The sequence below is a fragment of the Verticillium nonalfalfae genome (assembly GCF_003724135.2).
Source record: "Verticillium nonalfalfae strain VnAa140/NRRL 66861 chromosome Unknown scaffold_143, whole genome shotgun sequence".
Lineage (NCBI taxonomy): Eukaryota > Fungi > Ascomycota > Sordariomycetes > Glomerellales > Plectosphaerellaceae > Verticillium > Verticillium nonalfalfae.
In genome coordinates this window covers 13877-36075 of record NW_021167368.1, presented here as the reverse complement: position 1 = coordinate 36075, position 22199 = coordinate 13877, and the positions used below count along the sequence as shown (strand labels likewise).

At 59.8% G+C, this 22199-nt stretch overlaps 7 protein-coding genes and 1 non-coding gene across 8 annotated transcripts; 5 read left to right on the top strand and 3 right to left on the bottom strand.

Annotated features, from left to right (window-relative positions):
• Window positions 1-809: 809 nt before the first annotated feature.
• Window positions 810-3162, bottom strand: AVT3 (neutral amino acid transporter; the record flags this gene model as incomplete). The annotated part of the gene is made up of 2 exons (XM_028636174.1): window positions 810-986; window positions 1039-3162. 2 exons carry the CDS (start codon window positions 3160-3162, stop codon window positions 810-812), a joined length of 2301 nt encoding a protein of 766 aa, XP_028491547.1.
• A 1710-nt stretch (window positions 3163-4872) lies between these two features.
• On the top strand, window positions 4873-8885 carry D7B24_001956 (uncharacterized protein; the record flags this gene model as incomplete). Its single annotated transcript, XM_028636173.1, has 4 exons — window positions 4873-5025; window positions 5106-6098; window positions 6157-7162; window positions 7213-8885. The coding sequence occupies 4 exons, from the start codon at window positions 4873-4875 to the stop codon at window positions 8883-8885; spliced, it is 3825 nt and encodes a 1274-aa protein (XP_028491546.1).
• A 513-nt stretch (window positions 8886-9398) lies between these two features.
• On the top strand, window positions 9399-10616 carry D7B24_001955 (uncharacterized protein; the record flags this gene model as incomplete). The annotated part of the gene is made up of 1 exon (XM_028636172.1): window positions 9399-10616. The coding sequence occupies one exon, from the start codon at window positions 9399-9401 to the stop codon at window positions 10614-10616; it is 1218 nt and encodes a 405-aa protein (XP_028491545.1).
• Window positions 10617-11001: 385 nt separating this feature from the next.
• On the top strand, window positions 11002-12060 carry D7B24_001954 (uncharacterized protein; the record flags this gene model as incomplete). The annotated part of the gene is made up of 1 exon (XM_028636171.1): window positions 11002-12060. The coding sequence occupies one exon, from the start codon at window positions 11002-11004 to the stop codon at window positions 12058-12060; it is 1059 nt and encodes a 352-aa protein (XP_028491544.1).
• Window positions 12061-12278: 218 nt separating this feature from the next.
• Window positions 12279-12365, bottom strand: D7B24_001953. The gene has a single exon. It is a non-coding gene; the product is annotated as a tRNA-His (tRNA).
• Window positions 12366-12662: 297 nt separating this feature from the next.
• On the top strand, window positions 12663-13857 carry D7B24_001952 (uncharacterized protein; the record flags this gene model as incomplete). The annotated part of the gene is made up of 2 exons (XM_028636170.1): window positions 12663-12708; window positions 12785-13857. The coding sequence occupies 2 exons, from the start codon at window positions 12663-12665 to the stop codon at window positions 13855-13857; spliced, it is 1119 nt and encodes a 372-aa protein (XP_028491543.1).
• Window positions 13858-14591: 734 nt separating this feature from the next.
• D7B24_001951 (uncharacterized protein) lies at window positions 14592-15695 on the bottom strand (the record flags this gene model as incomplete). Its single annotated transcript, XM_028636169.1, has 1 exon — window positions 14592-15695. One exon carries the CDS (start codon window positions 15693-15695, stop codon window positions 14592-14594), a length of 1104 nt encoding a protein of 367 aa, XP_028491542.1.
• A 1530-nt stretch (window positions 15696-17225) lies between these two features.
• On the top strand, window positions 17226-20266 carry D7B24_001950 (uncharacterized protein; the record flags this gene model as incomplete). Its single annotated transcript, XM_028636168.1, has 2 exons — window positions 17226-17482; window positions 17566-20266. The coding sequence occupies 2 exons, from the start codon at window positions 17226-17228 to the stop codon at window positions 20264-20266; spliced, it is 2958 nt and encodes a 985-aa protein (XP_028491541.1).
• Window positions 20267-22199: the final 1933 nt, after the last annotated feature.

Below are 22199 nucleotides of genomic sequence, written 5' to 3'. Positions count from 1 at the left end.
CGCGATCATGCCAATGTGGCTCGCACATGTTGTACCATGAGATCGCCAGCTCAAAGTTCAACACGTCCGAGCCCGGGACTGGAGACAATGATGATCAGGACCGCACTGACCTATCGGGGGCGTTCATTGTGAGATGTGTATGAGTAGATGATCTGGGAGTCGAGGTTGGGTCTCTGAAGAGAAGGGTGCTTCAGAGGTCGAATCTGGAGGTGAACAAGCGGCGATGGAGACGCTGACGCAGAAGCGGTAGTCCCAATTTCTGATCGGAAACTCGTGAAGGAGAGGAAATCGTTGCGAGGAATCGAATATCAAGGCCGTTCGTTGATGCCGCTGGTTGGGTGTCGTCGTCAAACCTCAGAGCGCTCTCATCAATGGATCGTGAAAGAGCGTCCTTCACAGCCAGTAGGTGAGGGATGCGCTGAGAAGCTTGTCGCGTTGTCGCCTGGGGCGCTCGGATCACCAGCCACGTTGCCTTGGAACCATTGCTAAATGTGGCGTACCGTGTGGCTGTGCCGCCCAAAACACTGTACATCCATCGGATCACAAAGGGAGACGCTCAAACACAACCACGAACAGCAAAGACCATGAAGGGTTTACAGAAATGTTGAATATTCGACGATCGCTATGAAAGTATACAAATGCATCCATAAGGCGATCTAGTGCCTTGAAAGAAATCCAGTCTGATCTCCCAGCATATGCAACCCCCGACTCCTCTCGTGATGAGACCTAAGAGACTCCCATACTTACATATTGATATTCAGATAATTGGTTGCAAAGTTCCCAGTGCAACGACACGGCGATGGATAGCGTTAGTTGCCCTTGGAGTCACAGTAGCCCGGCAGAGGAGGTCCGGAGGGCCCCGCAGCCCAGTTCATGACGGTCAGAACAGTAGTGTAGGACATGGCCACGAAACCAAAGACGCAGAGAATAGCGTCGGCGATTTTCCAGTACCTGTTCCGCGCGACGGCCTTGTAGTGGAGGAGGGGCTAACGAAGGATCAGTAAAGAAGTACGCATGAAGCGGACACGAGGCACTCACAGGGTAAATGAAGACCAGGGGGATGCATGCGAAATTGCCGACGAGGGCGACGAACTTGTCCAGATTGGCGGCACCACCCCAGGCGATGGCAGAGCACATGCAGACAAAGAAGAAGCGGTAGCAGTTCTTCTGCCACTTGATGTAGGGGTTGTACTTGCCGCTCTTGGTAAAGAGGCCGTTCTCCGTAATCTTGATGGCGGGGAAAATTTGCAGCGGCGTCGACAGCATGATGGCGACCGAGTACAGGAACTGAACACCGTTGACGAGCTTGCTGTCCTGTGGAAGGTTGAGCAGAACGACAGTCTCCGTCTTGGAGCCGTAGGCGGCGTAGGAGAAGGCGCCCATGACGATGAAGACGGTGGTAATGATGATCATGACGATGAACAGGACGCGGGGGAACTTGGTCGGGTGCTTCATGGACTCCTGGATCGGAATGATCAAGCCAATGCCTTCAAAGGTGAAGATGGCGGTGCCGATGAAGAGGGTCCAGTTGTCTTGGTTGAACATGATGATGTCCGCCAGGCCGTTGGTGGCCAGGGTGAGGATATCGTAGTAGAAAAGGTAGGCAAGGCCGATGAGGATGAAGGCGTCAGCGACGAGAGCCGTGACACCGAGCTTCTCAATGTCGCGCATCAGCGAGAAGGGCAGGAACACTGCCAGTTGCATCAGAATGAACCACTTGATATCCATGTACGTCTTGCAATCGGTGACAGCCAGCACAAACGCCTGCAGGTTCTCCGAAGTGAACACCATGTACGCCGCGATGAAGCCGATCTGGCTCAGCACGATGGAACTCAAAATCATGCCCCGCATCCACTTGCCGTAGAGGATACCACCGATGTCTCCGAAGGAGCCTTCGACCTTGAGACGGGTCGTGACGAGGAGGACGAAGCAGTAGTAACTCAGGGCCGCAACGAAGAGCAGGATGAGGTTACTGAACAACATGCCACCGCTGAGGTAGGCACGCGGCAGGAAGAGGACACCCGTGCCGACGAAAGACTTCAACAGAAGCATGGCAGCACCCATGGGGCTGTTGGTGCCACTGCCGCCACGAGGCTTTCTCCTCCTCTTGCGGCGCGAGGGTGTCAAAAGAGCACTGTCCTCCATCGGTTCCCTGTCCTCGTCGCTGCCCTCGTCGCTGTAGTAGGAGTCGTCGTCGGGGCCAGACGAGAAGTACTCGCCTGGCTGCAGAGCCTCGTCGTCCTCCTCGAGCTCCTCACCGGCAAAGTGGCCGTACATGCTCAGGAACTCGAGGAAGCTCGAGGTCAGCATGCGTGGCTGGGCAGCGTTGGTGCCCTCGCCGGCCTCGAGACGACCTCGATCTGCCGAAGGGCTTCGCGCCGACCTCCGCAGGTAGTTGCGGCGGAAACCACCAGGAACCTTGATGGCGTTGATATCGAGCACCTCGTTCTCAGGGTTCGGCCGCGAGACGCTGAAGCTCTTGCTGCGCTGCATCTTGTTTCTCGCCTCGGCCTCCTCAGACCATTTGTAAATGCCTCTTGTGACGTCGCCGCCCTGCAGACGAAGACTGGAAAATTCCTCCTCGTCCAGGCCGGCTCCTGCGGGGTCGGCCGACTGCTTTCCCTTGACACCATCTCGCAGGCTCGATTCCTCGGAGCCGGCATCCGTGGGTTGGACCAGATGCCTCTTGACAATCTCGGGGTCCTCGTACGCGCCGGTGGCGGGGTTGCGTTTGCTCGAGTCGAACGAACCGTAGTTGGTCTGAGGTGTGCTGCCGAGCAAGGCACCGGCAGCGGCGGGCGATAGAGGCCTCGGGGGCGGGCTGGAGGTGCGGACGGCGGGCGTGCCGTGCCTGGGAGGGGAGACACCGATCGAGTTTGACAGGGCGGCAGCGAGGGCGGACACGCCGGGGCCCTGGACGCTGGAGGCGACGCCGCCGGGCAAGGGCGCCTGGCTGTTCACGTCGCCCGAGATGCTGGCTCTCGAGGAGACTCCATTGATGGGCTGTCCCTGGGGGGTGCCGAACTGCTGTGAGGGAACGGGCGATGCGAGCCTGGCTGTCGCGTCCGCACGAGGCACCGAGGTTCCAAACTGGCGGGCAGCGAAGGAGGAGGGCGAGCCGGCACGAGGAATATTCAACGGGTCTCTGAATGGGGAGGCCATGATCGTTACTTTGCAAGGCTGTTCGACAGCTGGCTCATGCTGCGGTGACGATCGTTATCGGGTCGCCCGAAGGTAGAGGTCGCGGGCGGTCGTCGGTCGAGTGAAGGATTCCTGCTGCGCGCACAAGTTGTTAGCGCCGAGTCATGGGGCGGGCACGTAGGGACGAAGGAAATGCTCGGACGACAGCATCTTATGAGACCATAGAGCTGCCGTGCGAGGTTGCTTACCTGTCGGTGGCCTCGGCACAGCTGACAAGCTCAATTGGTGGTTGAGGGAGTACGAGAGCGGGAAGAGATGCTCGTGGTGTTGCAGAGATCCCGTGATAAGCCTACGGTGCCCGTTACTCGCCGTTGTTATCAGCGGGTCACGTCTGGTGACGGATGACTGGCTCGCCAAGGGCTTGAGCCGCTTTTCCAGCGGGCGTGGGGTCTGACCAGCCACACACTCACGGGATCAGGCCGATGGCAGGGCGGCAGGCCCAGTGCATCCCAGTGCATCCCAGTGCATGGGGCCCTGAATCAAGGGACCTGCGCGACGACGTCAGACTGCGCTTGACGCTTGGCTTTGCTGTCCGTGTCTGCGTCTGCTGGCGTCCTTCGTTGTTGGGTGATATGCAGAGACGGGCACGAGTCTCGGTGGTTTCTAGAATCCAGAGCCAAAGCGAAGTCCGACTGAAGACGAAGACCTCATAACAAGGCCAGGGCTCCTGCCTTCTGTCAGGAGATAGGTGCCTGCAATCTCCTCACAGAAGGCAGGTGCCTGCAATGTACCTAGGCAGGTAGACACCTGCCCAGCTGTACAGCGAGCTTGCACAGCGGCTTGGGACTTCGTGTGGGGGTTGAGTAGCGCCCGATGCGCCAAAACATCCCGGAGCTCGGGGGGGACATTCTTTCCTCATCAAGTCGCTGGCACAGGGCAAGACCGGCGGCTCCAGCGTGCTTCCCCAGCATCGACGCGTCGAGAGCGGCTCCGTTGCTTCATGTTCGTCTGCCTGCCGCTGGGAGTGCGAATGGATAGACCTAACCCTCATCCAACGCCTCGCCTGCACGAGCAGCGATCCGAGAACATCTGCGTCCATCTCCGCCTGGCGGTCAACACATCCAGTCACAGTTTCACGCAGATCCTCGGCTGACGTTGATTTCCCCAAGGCCAGTGACCCCCCACCCAATGAGCGCCAACAGGCCCCTCCTGTACGCATTCCCAGATGCTGCAGTAATGCTCCTCAAGGCGCACTTCCTGCAGCTCTGCACCACGGTGTGCTTGGCTCGCCCAATCCAGCGACTTTGCCTTGGATCCGCCGGCATCTCATACGGCACACGAGGCGAGGGGCAGCCGATGCCATCCGGATGAACGTCTCGGGCTGTGTTGAAGTTCAAGCTCAAGTGAACCTCTGCTCCTCCTCGTCTACCCTACGAAACACGTCAAGTCTCCTTCTTCCACTCGTCTTTCCCTTCCGTCCGTAGCCTGGCTCAGTCAATCCCGCACCCTGGCAAACGCAAGCTGAGCTGTCTCATATGCCGGCCGATCAAGGAAAAGGTGGCGCATCCCTCCTCACAGTAGGCACATTCTCCAAAGCGCCATCTTCATGACCCCTCCCCTGACCGCTGGCTCGAGTCCCCAGGTTTCCGCGGAGCTAGAGCAGGACGAAGAAGCTATTCACGCGCACACAACCAGAGCGCCTCACCCCTGCTGAACAGCACAGATGCGAGCATGTCCGCCGACGACAAACGGCCCAGCCTCTCCGGCTCGGACGTATCGAAGAAAGCCACGAAGCTTGGTGTCGTGTCCGGTGTCTATATACCTGTCTACCTCAACATCCTGAGCATTCTCATGTTCCTGCGATTCGGCCTCATCCTTGGGCAGGTTGGCCTCTTGGGCATACTCGGTTTGGCGCCACCACTTTTCGTCATGTTCGCGTGCGGGGCGAGTAGACTAACAAGCAGCTCCCAGGCCTGCTCATCACAGCGTATCTCGTCGACTTCTTGACCACGCTGTCTCTATCTGCCATCGCGTCCAATGGCGAGGTCAAGGGCGGCGGTGCCTACTACCTCATCTCGCGCTCTTTGGGACCCGAATTCGGCGGCTCGATTGGCGTCTTGTTCTATCTCGCCCAGGTGCTCAACACGGCCCTCAACGTCGTGGGCCTCATCGACTGCATCAGGATGAACCTGGGACCTGCCTTCCCTCAGGGCTACTGGACAATCTACGGCTTCGAAACCGCTGCTTTGCTCGTCTGCACCGCTCTCGGCTTGGCCGGGAGCAGCATCTTTGCCAAGGCGAGCAATGGCCTCCTCGTCATCTTAACGTTGGCCATACTGAGCATACCTGTTTCGGCCATCTTCAAGACCCCTTTCCAGGATGACGACCTGGGTATCGAGTTCACGGGCGTCAGCCTACAGACGCTGATAGACAACTTCGTCCCCCACACCCAAGGCGCTGCGTACAAGGGGTTCGAGACATTCCGCGAGCTCTTTGGCATCCTTTTCCCGGCCACATCCGGCATCTTTGCGGGTGCGTCCATGTCTGGTGACTTGCGCAATCCAAGCAAGGCCATTCCCAAAGGCACGCTCTGGGCCATGCTCACCACGTTCATCGCCTACTTGGTCGTCATCTTCTCCCTCGCTGCGAGCACCACGCATGCGTCGTTCCTTCGCAACACCAATGTCATCTCTCTGACGAATCTTTCTGCCCCTCTGATCCTCGCAGGAGAGTGTGCCGTCACGTTCTTCTCCGCCGTCATGGGTCTCATTGGGGCGGCCAAGCTGATGCAGGCCCTCGCCCGAGACCAACTTTTGCCCGGCCTCACCGTGTTCGGCAAGGGGACCAAAAAGGCGGATGAGCCTGTTGTGGCCATCATGTTGACATATGCCATTGCCCAGATAGCCATGCTTGCCAACTTGAACCAGATCGCCACCTTGATCTCCATGGGATACCAGGTATGTGTTTTTCTTTCTGTTGCCTACCCGCACAACACGCATCGCTCACTGGCACCAGATGACCTTCTTCGTGATGAACCTTGCCTGCTTCCTACTCAAGATTGGGTCAGCACCCAACTTCAGGCCAGCTTTCAAATTCTTCAGCTGGCAGACCGCATTCGCTGGCAGCATCTTGTCGGCCGCGGCCATGTTCTTCATAGACGACTCATACGCGGCATCTGCCGTCTGTCTGCTCGTGTTCTTGTTCTCGTTGATTCATTATCTCAGCCCGCCGAAGAGCTGGGGCGACGTCTCGCAAAACCTCATCTATCATCAGGTCCGCAAGTATCTGCTCCGACTGCGGCCGGAGCACATCAAGTTCTGGCGGCCCCAAATCATTCTCCTCATCAACAACCCAAGATCCCAGACTCGGCTGATTCAGTTTTGTAACTCCATGAAGAAGGGGTCACTCTACATCCTAGGCCACGTCATTGTCACCGATGACTTCAACACCGGGGTGCACGAAGCCAGACTGCAGCAAGCTGCGTGGACAAACTACATCTCAGAAAAGTCGAGGATCAAGGCATTTGTCCAATTGACCATGTCGCCTTCGATCAACTGGGGCATCCGAAACTTGATCTTGTCGGCAGGTCTTGGCGGCATGAGGCCGAATATTGCCGTCATGGGCTTCTACAACATGGATGAGCTTCGCAACTCCCGTCCTGCTGTCAAGGTGCCCGAAGTTCCAGCATCTCCCACGAAGACACAGAAATCCCCCTTGAAATCGAGCAAGGGGCCGCGTAGACGTCGCGGAGATACTTCTGCGCGCCTACTCGAGGGCTTCCTACCTACCGACGTCATTCGAACGGAGAGCATGATGAGTGTGACGAGTTACATGACAATGTTGGAAGACCTCGCCCTACGGTACAAGCTCAATGTCGCTGTGGGCAAGGGCTTTCAAGCTCTGGAGACACCCCGAAAGGACAGGGCCAATACGAAAAAGTACATTGACCTGTGGCCGATACAAATGTCCGCCGAGCTCCTCTCCGACGGCAAGAGCGTACTGACAACGAATTTTGACACATGTGCGTGTTTGGCCTGGTTTTAGGTCATAGCCCTTGCTGACTCTTTCCAGACACCTTGATCCTGCAATTGGGCTACATACTGGAGAGTGTGCCGGCCTGGAAGAGCGCATATGACCTGCGTGTCATGGTATTTGTGGAGTATGAGAGTGAGCTTGCGGAAGAACGGGCCAGGGTGCAGGCACTTCTTGATAAGCTCAGGATCGAGGCCGAGGTCCTCGTATTTTGGCTGGCTTCGGGCGAGTTGAAGACCTACGAGCTCATCATCAATGGGCGCTCGGATGACGTCGACACGGATATCGTTGTCAATGACGTTCTCTCGAACGAGGAGTGGTGGGACGATCTTCAAAAATTCAGGGGTCGCGCCTCCAACATGAGCTCCAGTCAAGAACTGAAATCACTGGCAAGTATTGTCGAATCAACTGCAGGCCGACCAGGGGTTTTCAATCCGCACGTGCCGCTGGACGAGACTGGCGGCAAGCGACGCACGAGCATGGTCCATCTGGGGGATATCCCACGCAAGACGCAAGCGTCTAGACTGGGCCGGCTCGGCGTGAGCATGGGGATTCACACCTCACATCTTGGGGACGAAGTTTTTGGAGAGGATGACGATGTCTTTGACGAAGAAGACATGGGCGGAGGAGAGAATGCGGTCGACAGCTTCGACTCTGACTCGGATTACCGCCATGTCGATGAACCAGCCAGCGAAGACGAGGATGGCGTCGTAGACAACAGCGAGCTCGCGAGACGCCCTCTTCTTTCTATCAAAGGTGGTGGCAGAAGTCAGAGCGATGACCTGCTCACTAAAATGCCGTCCGCGAGGAAACATACAAAGACACGCGGTGTAGGAAGAGGGTCGGCGTATGGCACCATGTCCACCGAAACAACGGCGAACACACTATACAACAAGGGAGCATCTCACGTCGAGATCGATGACGGTCAGCCAGACTCGTCCGTCGTGAACACGTCCGAACCTTCGAGGCTGCCACGAACCCTGTCAAGCAGATCGCTGCAACCGCCCACGCCTGGAGATGCCTTCCCATCGCTCCCGAATGAGACGTCACAGGACGCTTCTGGCGTGCCCACCCCGATGCGACCACAATTCTCCCGCCAGTCGTCGGCCGCACGCTTCTCCAGCCGACCAGTGCCAGAGACCAAGGTTGCAGTCGAAGGCAACTCGGGCCCGACCATCATGTTCGCCGAGCCCACCGCGGGACCCTCCCGGCCAACCTTTTCGCGGCAGTCCTCCATGGGCAGGTTCCCGACCCAGCCCAGCGGCGACACCAAAAACACCACCGGCTCCTCCACTCCGGGCATCACGTTTGCCGAGCCGGTATACCACTCCCGGCGACCGTCGCTTGTTTCGACTGTTGATCCCGGCGACGTCCAACTGAACATGGCCGAGATTATCGAGCGCTACCGCCTCGAGGCTGGCCCCCACGACTCGGACGAGAGCGGCGGTGCCACCTACTCGACGCAAGGCGTGGCTCTTTCATTCAACGACCTGCCTAGTCGCGCGCAGCACCTCATTCTCAACGAACTCATGCGCCAGTACAGTGGCGACGCAGCTGTACTATTCACCACGCTGCCGATTCCTGCCGAGGGCACGTGCCGCGACGAGGCAGCGAGCATTCAGTACCTGTCTGATGTTGAGGTTCTGTGCCATGAATTGCCACCCGTTCTGCTCGTGCTGAGCAATAACATGACCGTGACGGTGGGGTTGTAAGGGAGTGTCGTTTACGATTTCTGTTGGTAGCGATTTCATGGGCATAGCATAGAATGGGCATGTAGCCCATGGCATTTTGAATTTTCTATTGTAGGCGATTTGACACGCTTCCCCGCGCGAGTCTCGGCCGTGGCAAAGGAGTTTGATTGCGCCATCTTTGATGTGTGCTGCCGTGGCTCTCTTTGAGGAGAAGGGGGTGCCCCTTTGTTTCGCGGATCATGACACCACGCCGCGACCTTTGCCCTCAATGAATGGCTGACCCCCCCCCCCCCTCCCCCCCCCTTCCTCAGGGCATGTCCCAGCAGACTGTCCTCGGTCAGCAGATCTCATCTCAAAGCCCGGCATGACACACATTCCGTACGATTCTCCAAGAAGCCCGCCCGAGGCCAAAGAAAACGGCATGCTCTCTCTTAAAGGCGCCGGCGCGCTCTCCCGCCTTCCGCCTGGCCGCCTCTGCACCGCATTTGTTGTGTAACTTGTCGTGTTCTGCCGGCCCAAATCACGACGAAAGGCATGGAGAGACAGCCTCGGAACACAGGATGGTCGCGCTTGCGGCGCATAAATCTGAACCGCCTCTTGCTCCCGTCGAGGCCCGCCCACGGCGATGCGCCGTTCAGGCCCGTCCATACGCCCGATCGACCGGAGGCTCCCACGCCGGTGACGGCCGCGCCGTCGGACGAAGAGTGCATGCGGTTTCTTGAGGCGTTCCGATCACCCAAGAGTTACGGGTTCTCGTGGGACGACGATGATGACGAGGGCGACGAGCCGGCAGTGTGGCCGCTCCCGCGGCCGCTGGAGACGAACGAGGAGACGGGGGGCACGTTGTCGACGACGATGGACGCCAGTATTCCCGTGACGGGACAAGCGAGCGTCGCAGTGGCCGTGGCCGTGGAGCGGTCTGCGGGGCCCAGAGTTGTGAGCGCGGTTGAACAGCCGCGGGCTGAGGAAGACCGGAAGACCAGACGGGCGCAGCGTGCGGTGGGCATCACGGCGCTGCACGAGGTGCAGACGCGGTCGAAGATGCTCGCTTCGCACCGCATGGCGGCGCGGTGTACGTGGCGGAGCTCCGATTCGGGTTACGGCGCGTCGAGGAGATCGGATGCATCGCTGGCCGCTGGGACAGCGAAGAGACAATGTCCGTCGACAGAGGACAGTGCCGTGGACGACTCTGGAGCCAGAGCTGTCTCGGGGCTTGCTTCGCGGCGGACGACCCGAATACTGTCAGCCGGGGACGCAAACGACGACGGCGCCACGGTTGTGGATGGTGCACGACATGCCCGGCGCGGCTCGCATGTCGTTCACGAGCTCAAGTGCCCGGATACCCTGAAGCGAGCCGTTCGCGAAAGTGTCCTGGGCGAGAGGCCTGTCTCGAGGCCTGTCTCGAAGTTCCAGAACTGGCCAATCATGGAGAAGCGGCGGACTGTCGCTGGGCGAGATGTTGATTTGTACGCAGACTGGGCTGAGTATTACTTTGAGAGTACAGGCTCGGAGCGGACAAGCCTGGGGGCCACAGTGAAGACAACAGGCGACGAAACCGACGAGACGATGGGGACCATGGAGAAGAGGGAGACGATATGGGAAGACTTTGTACCGGAAAGTCCTTCGGCGGATGAGTTTGTTCTCGCTCGGCAGAAGAGTACTGTTGCTCTGCTATCCAGAGGCAGTGTTCATCTCGGGTCTTTCTTCTCGGACGATAGTGATTCTGATGAATGTGGATTCATCGGATCCTAGTACGCGAGGCAAGGAAGCCCAATCATCTGCAAATTGATTCGAAATAGCAGGAAGGAGACGCGGAAATAAGGGGTGTGGCCTGGGAAGAGCTGTATACAGACAGGTTGAGGGCAGCTGACGTGGTGATGAATTGGAAATAGCTGAATGAGTAACTTTCGCCTGTTTAACCCATTATATGTTATTCAATAGTTCAAACTCTCCGAGCAATTAATTCTCCTGCACCGAGCCTGCGATGAAGTCATGGCTTCGCGGCGCCAGTCCATGCATGGTCGTGGCCCAAGCTCCTCACTGATGAAGCCATTCTCACCAGTCCCGTCTCACCTTTGTCCATCTCTCCTCCATAGCACCACCGCCATCATCATCATCATCATCATCACCACGACTCATGCCGCGCCTACCACCCTCCCTCCTTCGAAAAGCGTATCGGACATCCCCCCATATCCGCACCCTCCTCCCCGCCACCCGCGACATCGCCTCCGCCGCCCACGAGCTCCGCTGGATCAGGGAACACGTCCGCGACCACCCCGCGCCGTCCCAGCGCCTGGCGCGCCTCTGCCGGCGCCGGGGCCGCGGCGAACCACTGCAGTACATCCTCGGCACGCAGCCCTTTGGCCGCCTCGAGATCCAATGTCGCCCGGGCGTGCTCGTGCCGCGGCCCGAGACGGAGGCGTTGGCCGTGCACCTCGAAGGTCTTCTCCGGCGCGGTGCCCTGCCGCTGTCTCGACGCGACGGGCTGAGGATCGTCGACCTTTGCACGGGCACGGGCTGCATAGCGCTGTCGCTGTTCGCGGGCCTGCAGGAGGCCGTGCCGCGGCTGCTCGTCCGGGGCGTCGACGTGTCGCCGGTGGCCGTCGCCCTCGCGCGGGCGAACCTGCGGCGCAACGTCGGCGAGGGCCGGCTGCGGGCCGCCGCGACGGCAGAGCAGAGCGTCGACTTTGTCCTCGGTGACGTCTTCGACGCCGCGACTGTCGAGACGCTCGCGCGCGGCGGCGGCCCCTGGGACGTCCTCGTGGCGAACCCGCCGTACGTCTCGCGCGACGTGTGGGCGGCCGGCCGTGGACAGATGGGCTACTCGGTCAGGAAGTACGAGCCGAGGCTGGCGCTGGTGCCGGGGGACGACGTGCCTGCGTACGAGGGGTGCGCGCACGAGGATGTGTTTTACGCGCGGCTGCTCATTGTTGCCGTGGCGCTGGGCGTCCGCGTCGTCCTCTTTGAGCTCGGGGACGAGGGACAGGCGGCGCGGGTGCTGCGGTTGGTGAGGCGGAGAGAGGCGCTTCGGGGGGCTGCGTGCGAGGTCTGGAGGGACTGGCCCGACGTGGCACCGCAGGAGGACGAGGCCAGGGTGATGAGTGTCGGGGAGGATGGCGACGACGAGATTCAAGTGGCCATCAGAGGCAGTGGGAATGTGCGGTCTGTCCTGGTTCAGATCCCAGAGCATTCATAGCGGTCGACATGAGACCTTCGATACCCTTTGCTAGTTTACAGGTTTACTGGTTTGCTGATTTACTACCTAGGACAGGCTAACTTTGGCCACACGTCTTGTGAGAGATCTTCAGGTGAGAGAGAGACTTCAAAACAATCAATGCAACCAACGGCAGCCGATGCGGTGTACAAAAGATCAATTGCAAGATCGACGCATGGAGGGTGCGGGGACAAAAAGAATGCTCCGAGGCGGATTCGAACTGCCGTCAATGCAGTATTGTAGTAAGAACCACAATGCATCATCCTAACCAACTAGACGATCGAAGCTATCGTTGAGGGGCTGCAAAGTTAGTGTTTGATATTGTTTGCTACGGTAATCTGACCATTCATCGTCTCCGTGTTAAACGCATCCCCCGCAAACTGCATATGCGATGCATGCGATGGCTTACCCTACAAACCAACATCAAACTCAACATGAAGCCCATCACTCTTCTTCGACCTCTCTCCTCTCATCTCTCCTCTTATCAACCACGGACTCAATACCATACCGCCGTTGCCCCTCCAGCGACATGAGAATCAACCCACTCACAACTGGGTTCCCGGAAGCGGACCCATGACATCGCCATGTCGTTCCCTGACAAGCCTCTCGCTCACCTTCTGGGTGCCAATGGTCAGCAGCCGTCCTCACTCACTGACACTGACACTCGCCTTGACCACTCATCTCGACCTCCCACTAACTTCATCAGGCCCCATACACGCCCTCGCCTACTCGGCCTCCCCGGGCACGTACATCCTCACCGGTTCTGCCGACCGCACAATCCGCCTCTACAACCCCTTCCCCGCCGAATCCCAGTCCTTCGCCAGCAGCACCAGCAGCAGCAGCAGCAGCATCACCGGCCGATTCAAGCAAGGCGCCCCCGCTGCCCCGCTCCCCGAAGGCCGGCTCATCCAGTCCTACGCAGCCCACGGGTACGAGGTGCTCTCGCTCGCCGTCGCCCCGGACAACCAGCGCTTCGTGTCGTCCGGCGGCGACCGCGCCGTGCTCCTCTGGGACGTGGCGACGGCGACGACGACGCGGCGCTTCGGCGGCAACCTGCACGGGCACACGTCGCGCGTCAACGTGGTGCGGTTCGCCGGCGAGGGCGAGTCGCTCGTGGCGTCGGGCGGCTTCGACACGACGGTGCGCCTCTGGGACGCGCGGTCCAGCAGCGCCAAGCCCGTGCAGGTGCTCGACGAGGCGCGCGACGCCGTCACGAGCCTCGTCGTGCGCGGGCCCGAGCTGGTCGCCGGCAGCGTCGACGGCCGCGTGCGCAGCTACGACGTGCGCGCCGGCCGCTGCGTCGTCGACGTCGTCGGCGCCAGCGTCACGAGCCTCGACGTCACGCGCGACGGCAAGGCCGTGCTCGTCGGCGCCCTCGACAGCAAGCTGCGGCTCATGGACCGCGCGAGCGGCGCGTGCCTCAAGACGTATGCCGATGCCGCGTGGCGGAACGAGGAGTTCAGGGTCCAGGCCGTGCTCGGCGGCCGCGAGACCTTTGTCGTCGCCGGCGATGAGCTGACGGGCGCCGGCGCCGGCGGCGACGGCAGGGTGTGGGCGTGGGAGCTGCTGACGGGCAAGCTCATGGCCAAGGTCACGGTGCCGTGGGGTCCGCCGGGGTCGGGGTCGAAGAAGAAGAAGGTCCTGGGACGCGACGGCAAGGAGAAGGCGAGGAGCAACGTCATCAGCTGCCTCGCCTGGAAGGACGACGGCTGGGGCCATCAGTTTTGCGCCGGCGGCACATCGGGCGTCGCCACCGTGTTCGGGCCGTCCTCTTCGTAGGGATGCGAGAGGAGACGGTTCATCTCAACGTGTTCATACAGCAAGATACACAGTAAATCATATCGTGTTCGCGCGAGAAAACACAGTAAATCATATCGTGTTCGCACGAGAAAACACAGTAAATCATATCGTGTTCGCGCGAGAAAACACAGTAAATCATATCGTGTTCGCACGAGAAAACACAGTAAATCATATCGTGTTCGCACGAGAAAATACAGTAAATCATCTCCGTGTTCACAATGTCTTCTATATGTATATATCGATCATTTTCATACATGTCATGTGTCAGAGAAAGGCACCTCGAGTGCCACACCAACTGCAGGCTTTCCCATGCAGCCGCGGGGGCATGGACGCCAGACACCCTCCCCCCTCCCCCCCTTGTCCCCTTCTACAATGCCGTTACTCCAGAAAAGCGCAAACCAAGCTGGTATACACGAAAAGAAAAGTAGCAAGAAAAAAAAATGAACAGGCCGGCAGCATCACATCCCCCGGTCGAGAGCCCGCTCAACCCATGCCGACATACTTGAACCAGTTTGGCCTGCAGTCCTCCCTGTGCAGCCAGTTCTCGCCGTCCGTGAACTTGCCGGCCTTGCAGCCCCGGCATTTGGGCGAGTTGGGGCAGTTGAAGAAGGGTATGTGCTGGTAGCCGATGTCGCGGAACCTGGGTTGTGTGAGTACGATGATACGAAGAAACGAGAAAGAAAAGAAAAAAAAAAAAAAAGGGCATGGGTGCCCTACCAGTGCAGTCTGCTCGCGTCCTCGAACAGGCCGAGGGCGATGCTGTGGACGGGGGCGTCGCCCCAGCGCTCGTAGAAGAAGCCGCCGGCGCGGTCGAGGTGGTTGAAGTAGTCCTCGTAGGGCTTGCTGCGCCAAAAGTCCATGTCGCCAATCTCAAAGTTGCTCCAGAAGTGGCACGTCGAGTAGCCGTTGGCCTCCTTGGTGTGCTCGGGGCGGCGCAGGCGGTCGGTCAGCCAGTGCAGGGCGTTGTTCTGGTGCAGGTAGGCGGGGTTCTGGGCGAGGAACTTCATCGTCTCGGGCCACAGCGAGGGGATGGACTTGGGGGCGTCGTAGAGGTTGATGGTGAAGCCGTACGTCTTGTTGTTGTCCTGCATGTAGCGGAAGACGTCGTAGTCGACGTCACAGAAGAAGTGCACCTTGGGCTCGACGCGCCAGTAGTAGCGCGTCGTGGCGAGGGCCGGGTGCTTGTAGAACATGCCGCTGTTCCAGCGGCACATGGAGTGGTAGGAGACCTTGTCGGCGTACTGGATGCCGTTCTCCTTGAGCATCTTGGTCGACTCGCGGTAGAGGTCCTTGTTGATCCACGACGGCATGTCCCAGTGCTCCTTGGGGATGACCTCGTAGCGGACCTCGGCGTTGGTGGCGGCGGCGGTGCGGCGCTTGAACTCGTCGGTAAAGGGGACGTCGTTGAAGAAGGTCCACGGGTAGTTGAACTTGTGGTTCCAGGTGCGCTCGAGGTCGCGCATCGACGACAGCATGCCGATGAGCTCCTCGTTCCTGACCAGGGCCAGCAGCGTCGCGTTGATGCGTGCCGAGTTCTCGACGCCGGGGGCGTAGGCTTCCGAGGCATAGGTCAGCGTGCCCTCGGGTTCGCCGGTCACTGCAGAGGGGGGGGGAGTCAGCTGCCGCCGCGCGGGGTCGTCGTGGGATGGGGTCGCCATGGCAGGCTCGCGCTCACGGTCTAGGTTGGGGTCGCGCTCATGGCTGTAGCGCTCTGGGAGGTGGATTTCCCTTTGGGGTCCCAATATGAGGTAGATGAAGAAGCACCACAGCATGACGGACACGACGACCAGGGCCCGTATGGGCCGTGCCATGGCCATGATGGGCGGCACGTGTCTTTTTTTTCCGTATTCTCCTCTGCTGTTTCTCTATCTCTCTTGGCAGAATTTGCGTACACTGTTGCGCCAGTTGGTGGCAGGCGAACGGCGAGCCAAGGGGGGGGGGTTTCGTGTCGCCTGAGGTTCGTCGTCGCTCAGGCGGCCATTGATGCGGCCTTTGTCGGATGCAGTGTCAATTGTCGTCGTGGCAGGTCGTCGTAGAGGGGGAGGGGGGGTGGTGGAGGGGACAAGTCGGTCTGCAAATCCATGTACAAGAAAGGAGATGATGGTGTTGCTTCGAGGTGGAATTACTTGTACGCGGTCCAGGGCCGTGCAGCCAAAATGGGCACGTCACGGTGGATCGGGGCCTCGTGGGTGGGGGGTTTCTACATGTACATGTACGCCGTAACGGCCAATGGATGAGGCTCGCAAGCCAGGGGGTTGGCCACGTTCTCTGCGCTGCCGGCCGTCTGCGCCCCGTTTCCCCCCCCTGCGCGCGCTACCGTTTTAGGTGGACGGCATGATAAGGACCCTGAACGAGGTTCCTCGTCTTGGATCCTACCTACATTCAGTCATGCAATGAGCCCACGATATGGATCATCATACGCGCAATAGCCAGATCAGAAAATATATGGATTATTTGCGCGCAATAGCCAGATCAGAAAATATATGGATCATCATATGCGCAATGACCAGAGCAGAAAAAATATGGACGCATGACTTCTTCGGTCACCTTCTCGAATGGCTGGACCGAGCCTGTTCACAGCGGGCACGCCCAGCAACACGCTGCGTGTTTTGAGGTCGCATGCCACTGATTGACATGAACCCGTGCTGGCCTTCAGGATGCAAGGCTGTGGTTGATGCTGGGTGCAGGCATAAGGACTAGTCCCCTCGAAGGATCGATAAGGTAGACATGTACATATACAGTCTCGGGTCTCCACTGGAGGCCGGCCCGTTCTGAGTAGCACAACAAAAACTACGAGGTGTGAGGCAGTTGCGTGGATGGCGCATGATAAATACATGCGCAGAAGGGCTGTCACATTTGGCCTGCCGCCTCACTCTCATCGATTGGCATCGTACACGGGCCGAGAGACTTGTTGCCCGTCCTGACCTCGGACGATGAGCCTCAGCATGACCACGACGATACTATGCACCTAGTCAATCAGACAAGGGTTTCTCCTCGCTGTCTGGAATCTCCGTCTTGGCTCTGGCTTGACGAGCAAAACTTCTGTCCAGTCAGGGACCCGTTGAGCACATATACCATGCTGCTAAGCATATATACCACGCTGCTTGTTTCCTCTCTAGCCAGCTCCTACAGGGCTTCAAGTCCGCTATCACTGATGCCTACCGAGATGATGAGCGCCTTGAGGTCTTGTACCCACTCCCCAGGTTCCCCGTTTCAATCAGACCGTCTCGGCTGACCATCAACCCAAAGGACAAAGCCGTCTCACCAGAACAGACAAAGCCAGTTGACCCCGGCCCCTGAAAGCTCGGCCCCTGAAAGCTGTCAAAGCTAGGACCACTCTCCAGCACATGTCATTCGCCAAGAACCCCCAAAGACGACCCCCACCTGCCGGGTCGAACAACCCCACCTCGTCGCGTCAACCGTCAACCGTCGACGCTTTCACCGTTCACCGCGTCGCACCTCACCAGCTCCCATCCCATCTGCTAGACCCCGCCGCCATCGTCAACCTCGAGCCGCCCCGACACCCGATCGATGAGCGCACCATGGCCCACGCCGCCCAGCTCGGCGCCCTGACCGAGGAGCTCGTCGAGCTCGTCACCTCCACGTCGAGCAAGGTGTGCAACCAACCACCCACCACCTGCCCTCCCCTCCCCCCCCGCCGAGAGAGAGCCACGAGCACTGACCCAGCCCCTGCCGAAAACAGAACGCACCCCATCGCTTCAACCGCTGCCGCGAAGCCTCCATCCGCACCCTGCGGCACCACAACTTTCTCCGCACGAACCAGTTCGACGTCGAGAACCGCCTCGCCGGCCTCGAGGAGCGCTTCAGCGTCCACCACCGCGACGGCCTCGCCCGGGCCCTCCGCCAGAGCCTCGACGCCTTCGCCCCGCTCCGCACCAAATGGGCCCCCGACATCCTCCACTTTCTCCTCGAGATCGCCGACCAGCCTGCGCAGAAGACGGACCTCCAAGACCTCGCGCTCCTGCGCCGGCCGAAAGAAGGGGCCGGCCCGCCGCTCACGTGGGAGGACATTGCCAGGGAGGACGGGTGGCATCGCGAGCCGGATCTGTGGCGGTCCGTAGACTTTCGCGACAGCTCCGACGATGAGGACTATCAGGACAACACGTCCGGCGCGGGCCACGACTCGGACGACACGTCCGTTGCGGCCTCGGACGCGCTCGCTGTACGGCGGCCCGAGGATTGTCAGGTCGAGACGCGGCACGATGCTGCCTTGCAGGCGGTGCAGCAGAGCCAGTCGTGGCGCCTGCCAGACGGGCACCAGCAACCCTCGGCAGGGCCGTCGCGCAAGATGGCCGTGTCCGAGTTTCACATGATCAGAGAGGCACTGTTCATGCTCCAGGGACTGGAGACATCATTGTTTCAGAAGCACGGCCAGCCGGACCCTGCGTACCAGGTGGCCAGCATGGCGTGGGAGACGTGCAAGGCACTCGTCGGCTGGTTCGCCGAAGCGGGACGCCGCCTCGCCGTGCTGCGGTCCTTTGCGAGCCGGAGGCAGACGATGCCGCTGTTGCAGGTCTTTCACGCCAATGTCATGACGAGCCTGCAGTCGTTTGACAAGGAACTATCACGGATCCAGCATCGCCTGATCGCCCCGCCGCGAGACACCGTCGTGAGTTCCATCGCCCTGCAGCGCGAACTCGGTCCGCACCTCGAGCCCCTCAATGCGCTGTCCGACATTGTGCGCCAGCTCGAGGAGGGGTCCCAGGTCGGCGCCTTTCGATACCTCGAGCTGCTCTACCAGCACGTCGGCGCCGCGCAGGCCGCCGGCAAGGACGGCACGTACGAGTTTCTGGGCCGCATGTTCTTCGAGTGCTTCCAGATGTACCTGCGCCCCATCCGGCTCTGGATGCACGAGGGCGAGCTGCTGCCGGCCGACAAGATCTTCTTCGTCGCCGACTCGGTCTCCCAGGTACCCCTGAACCAAATCTGGCAGGAGCAGTTCAAGCTGAGGCGCACATCCGACGGCAAGCTGCATGTGCCCAACTTTCTAGAGCCCAGCGCCGCCAAGATCTTCACGGCCGGCAAGAGCATCGTCGTGCTGAAGCATCTGGGCAAATACGAGTCGACCCGCGCCCAGTGGAACAGGCCGGAGCCCCTGTTGACCTTTGACGCCGTCTGCCCTGAGGGGTCTGACTTTGCGCCCTTTAACGAGCTCTTCGGCTCGGCGTTCGGCTCCTGGATCCAGAGCAAGCATCACGCGACATCCGAGGCGCTGAAACAGGTCCTCTTCGCATCCTGCGACTTGTGGTCCAACATTGACGCGCTGGAGTCGCTGTACTTCATGTCGGATGGCTTCGTCGCCGATGCCTTTGCGCGGAACCTGTTTGCCAGGATCGATGCCGCCAAGCCCGACTGGCACGACCGCTACCTGCTGACAGGGCTCGCGCAGGAGGCTTTCTCCTCACGCGTCGACGCCCAGCGCCTTTCCGTGACGGTCGACGCCGACGGCCAGAAGGCGCCCGTCGCCCGCAGCAGGGACTCGGTCCGTAAGCTGCTGCCCACCCTGGTCGTGGCCTACCGCTTTGCGTGGCCCATCCAGCTGATCATCACAAGCGAGTGTCTGGCCCGCTACCAGGCCGTCTTTACTTTCCTGCTGCAGATCCGGCGCGGGGTCACGCTCCTGGGGACGAACCGTTCATTCGACAGCTACGTCGCCGACCAGGAGGATTGGCACGAGCAAGCCACATACTACCGCCTCCGCTCGAAACTGCTCTGGTTCTGCAACTGCGTGCATACCTACCTGTCGACCCTCGTGCTGGCGCCGACCATGGCCAGGCTGCGCAAGCAGCTCAGGGACGCACACGACGTCGACGCCATGATTGGCGTGCACCTGGCCGTCACCCGACAGGCCATGAACGCTGCCTGCCTGGGCAGCAAATTGGGTCCCATCCGGGAAACAATCCTCGACGTTCTCGACCTGATCATCAGACTTGAGCGCGCAGAGCGGCACAGGGCGGCGCAGGAAGCCGAAGAGAGGCACGAGCTGTCGCGGTTGTCGGTCATGTCTTCACCGCCGCCATACCAGCAGCGGGGCGGCACACCGAAGAGGGCCCGGCCCGCTCGGTGGGTGCAGGACAGCGACGACGACGGCGTCGACCAAGAACTAGACACAAACGAGGATACGGGAGAGAGAGAGGATCGTCATCAACGTCATCGTCAAGGTCGAGGTCCCGCGGCGGAATCCTCGGGACACCAGGACGAAACGTACACTGCGATCTTGGCAGGGATCAGCGGCGACCTCGAGAGGCACATGAGATTCATCTGCGGGGGCCTGCGGGGGGTCGCGCGGGCGTCAAGCGACGAGGCGGCTGCCAAGTGGGATATGCTTGCAGAAATGTTGGAGTCTGGTGTTGGCGGGGAGCTGTAGGGCTCCGAGAGGACCAACTGTACTGAGGCATTTAGACAGAAGCCAATTTCCATCATCCCGTGCCGGCTTCAATCTGAAGGTTCACGAAGCAAAAGGGAAAGTGGAAAAGGGGGGGGGGGCATAAGCAAGGGAGAAGACGAAGGTTTCTGACTAATTCTCCCCGACCCCTCTGTTTCTGTAGGTGTGATGATCCTCATTTCGACAATGTCGAGTCAGAATCCCGGTACGCCTCAAGACGCAGAAATGCAGGATTTCAGCATGCGGACCACGGGAGGGGGCGGTGGCAGACATGGAGGAAATCCTGCGTCTCTCTCATTCCCATCCTGCGAGCCTGCGCAGGTGCCGCTTGTAGCGCCATGGCTTCACTGGCAGCGGGCCAGGTTTCTGACGTGCGCGGCAGATGAGCAAGCGACTTACCATGTACATGTGCGCAGACACCTCGCAAGGTCATGGTATCGAGACGGGCGCGCGGCGGCGATCGCCGTGGCTAGAGACGATTCGGCTGGATCATCTCGTTCTCGGTCTTCTGCCTGTCGTCAAGGAAGCCTCTGAGGCTGCAGACGCAAAGTGTAAGTGAATGCTGACAGGGGTCGGGTTGGACCATGTCCGTCAGGCCGCGCTGCCAGGACCGAGACAAGCGGCAAGATGGGCAGGGGTTGCCGGAGCAAGCTCCGAGCTGGAAGGGAAACGGGGTGGTTTTTTCATCCGGTAACTGGTTTTAGCAGAGGCCATGGAGACCCTGCTTTCTTGTTTGAACCCTGTTTTTGGCCGTACCTGTTTTCTGACACCTCGAGGCGCAACGCTACCGTTCGTCTAGTCCGGCCTGGGTGGTCCCAGCTGAGGCTTAGCGGAGGGTCTAGGTATGTAAGCGGTATTGCAGATACGGTCAGGGACCCGGCAATTGTGTTGGAGTGGGGAGCCGGGGTGGGAGGGAGGATGGTGAGCCGGCCGCTTGTGATGATTCATGACGACGATTGTCTTTGATCTTGCGGGTCACAACCCAGCCAGGAGGGATGGTGTATGCAACGCCGCTGCGGGGAGGGCCTAGAACTTGGGATTCCTGATCTTTGCACTGCAACGAGCTTGCGGGTCTTGGCTTGACGCAGTTTGGGGGCTGGTTCAGTTGGTATATATCGGACGGGGTCACCACCGAGGAAAGCCCCACCACCTCACGAGACAGAGACGGCAGCGGCGGGTTGGGCACATGGCAGGCCTGGGAAGAAAGAGACTCAGACTAGGATGACACAGCTGGGCAGACGGAAACACGTGTGCGGCCTGAGCGCGCCTGGTCCGGCAAATACATCGAGTCCGAACCGGGAGTTTGCGGTGCTGCTCGTGAAGGATCCCCGTTTTCGTGAGGAGCTATGATCCGGACTCAACGAGGGGAGACGGGCGGCAGGTTTTGGGGGGAAACGTGAGCGTAAAGTGACCATGTCGAAGGGGGGTAGCCACCCAGACGGAGATGACGGAGATCATGCTTGAACGGCTAGCGCACGACGGTACGACGTCGTCTCATTTTTGCCATCATGACCACACACCCAACGCAACGCTGTGGTCTTCTCCCAGAGATTCTTCACATATGAATTCTTTCGGTCTGGGTTTCGAGACCGCAGAGCCAGGCGCGGCCAAGCCGGGTCTATCCAGTCGATCAACAGAAGATAACCTTACCAAGCAATTGATCCCGATTGCTGGGTTCACACTTACAGATCCTCGACTGGTGATCTTCTTGGGGATACCCGGAACTGGGACTGGGACTGGAGGGGACGTGCGTGGTAACGGAGGCTGTAAAGGAAGTTATTCGGGGAGCCGGGGCGCGGTTCGAAAACGGTAGCCTTGATGATCCTGTGGGTATGCCGCCCGCCGCCGCGGCCGTCATGACAGGTGATAGGTTGAGTAGCCTCAGGGACATGCGTGCCACTTCAAATGGGCTGTT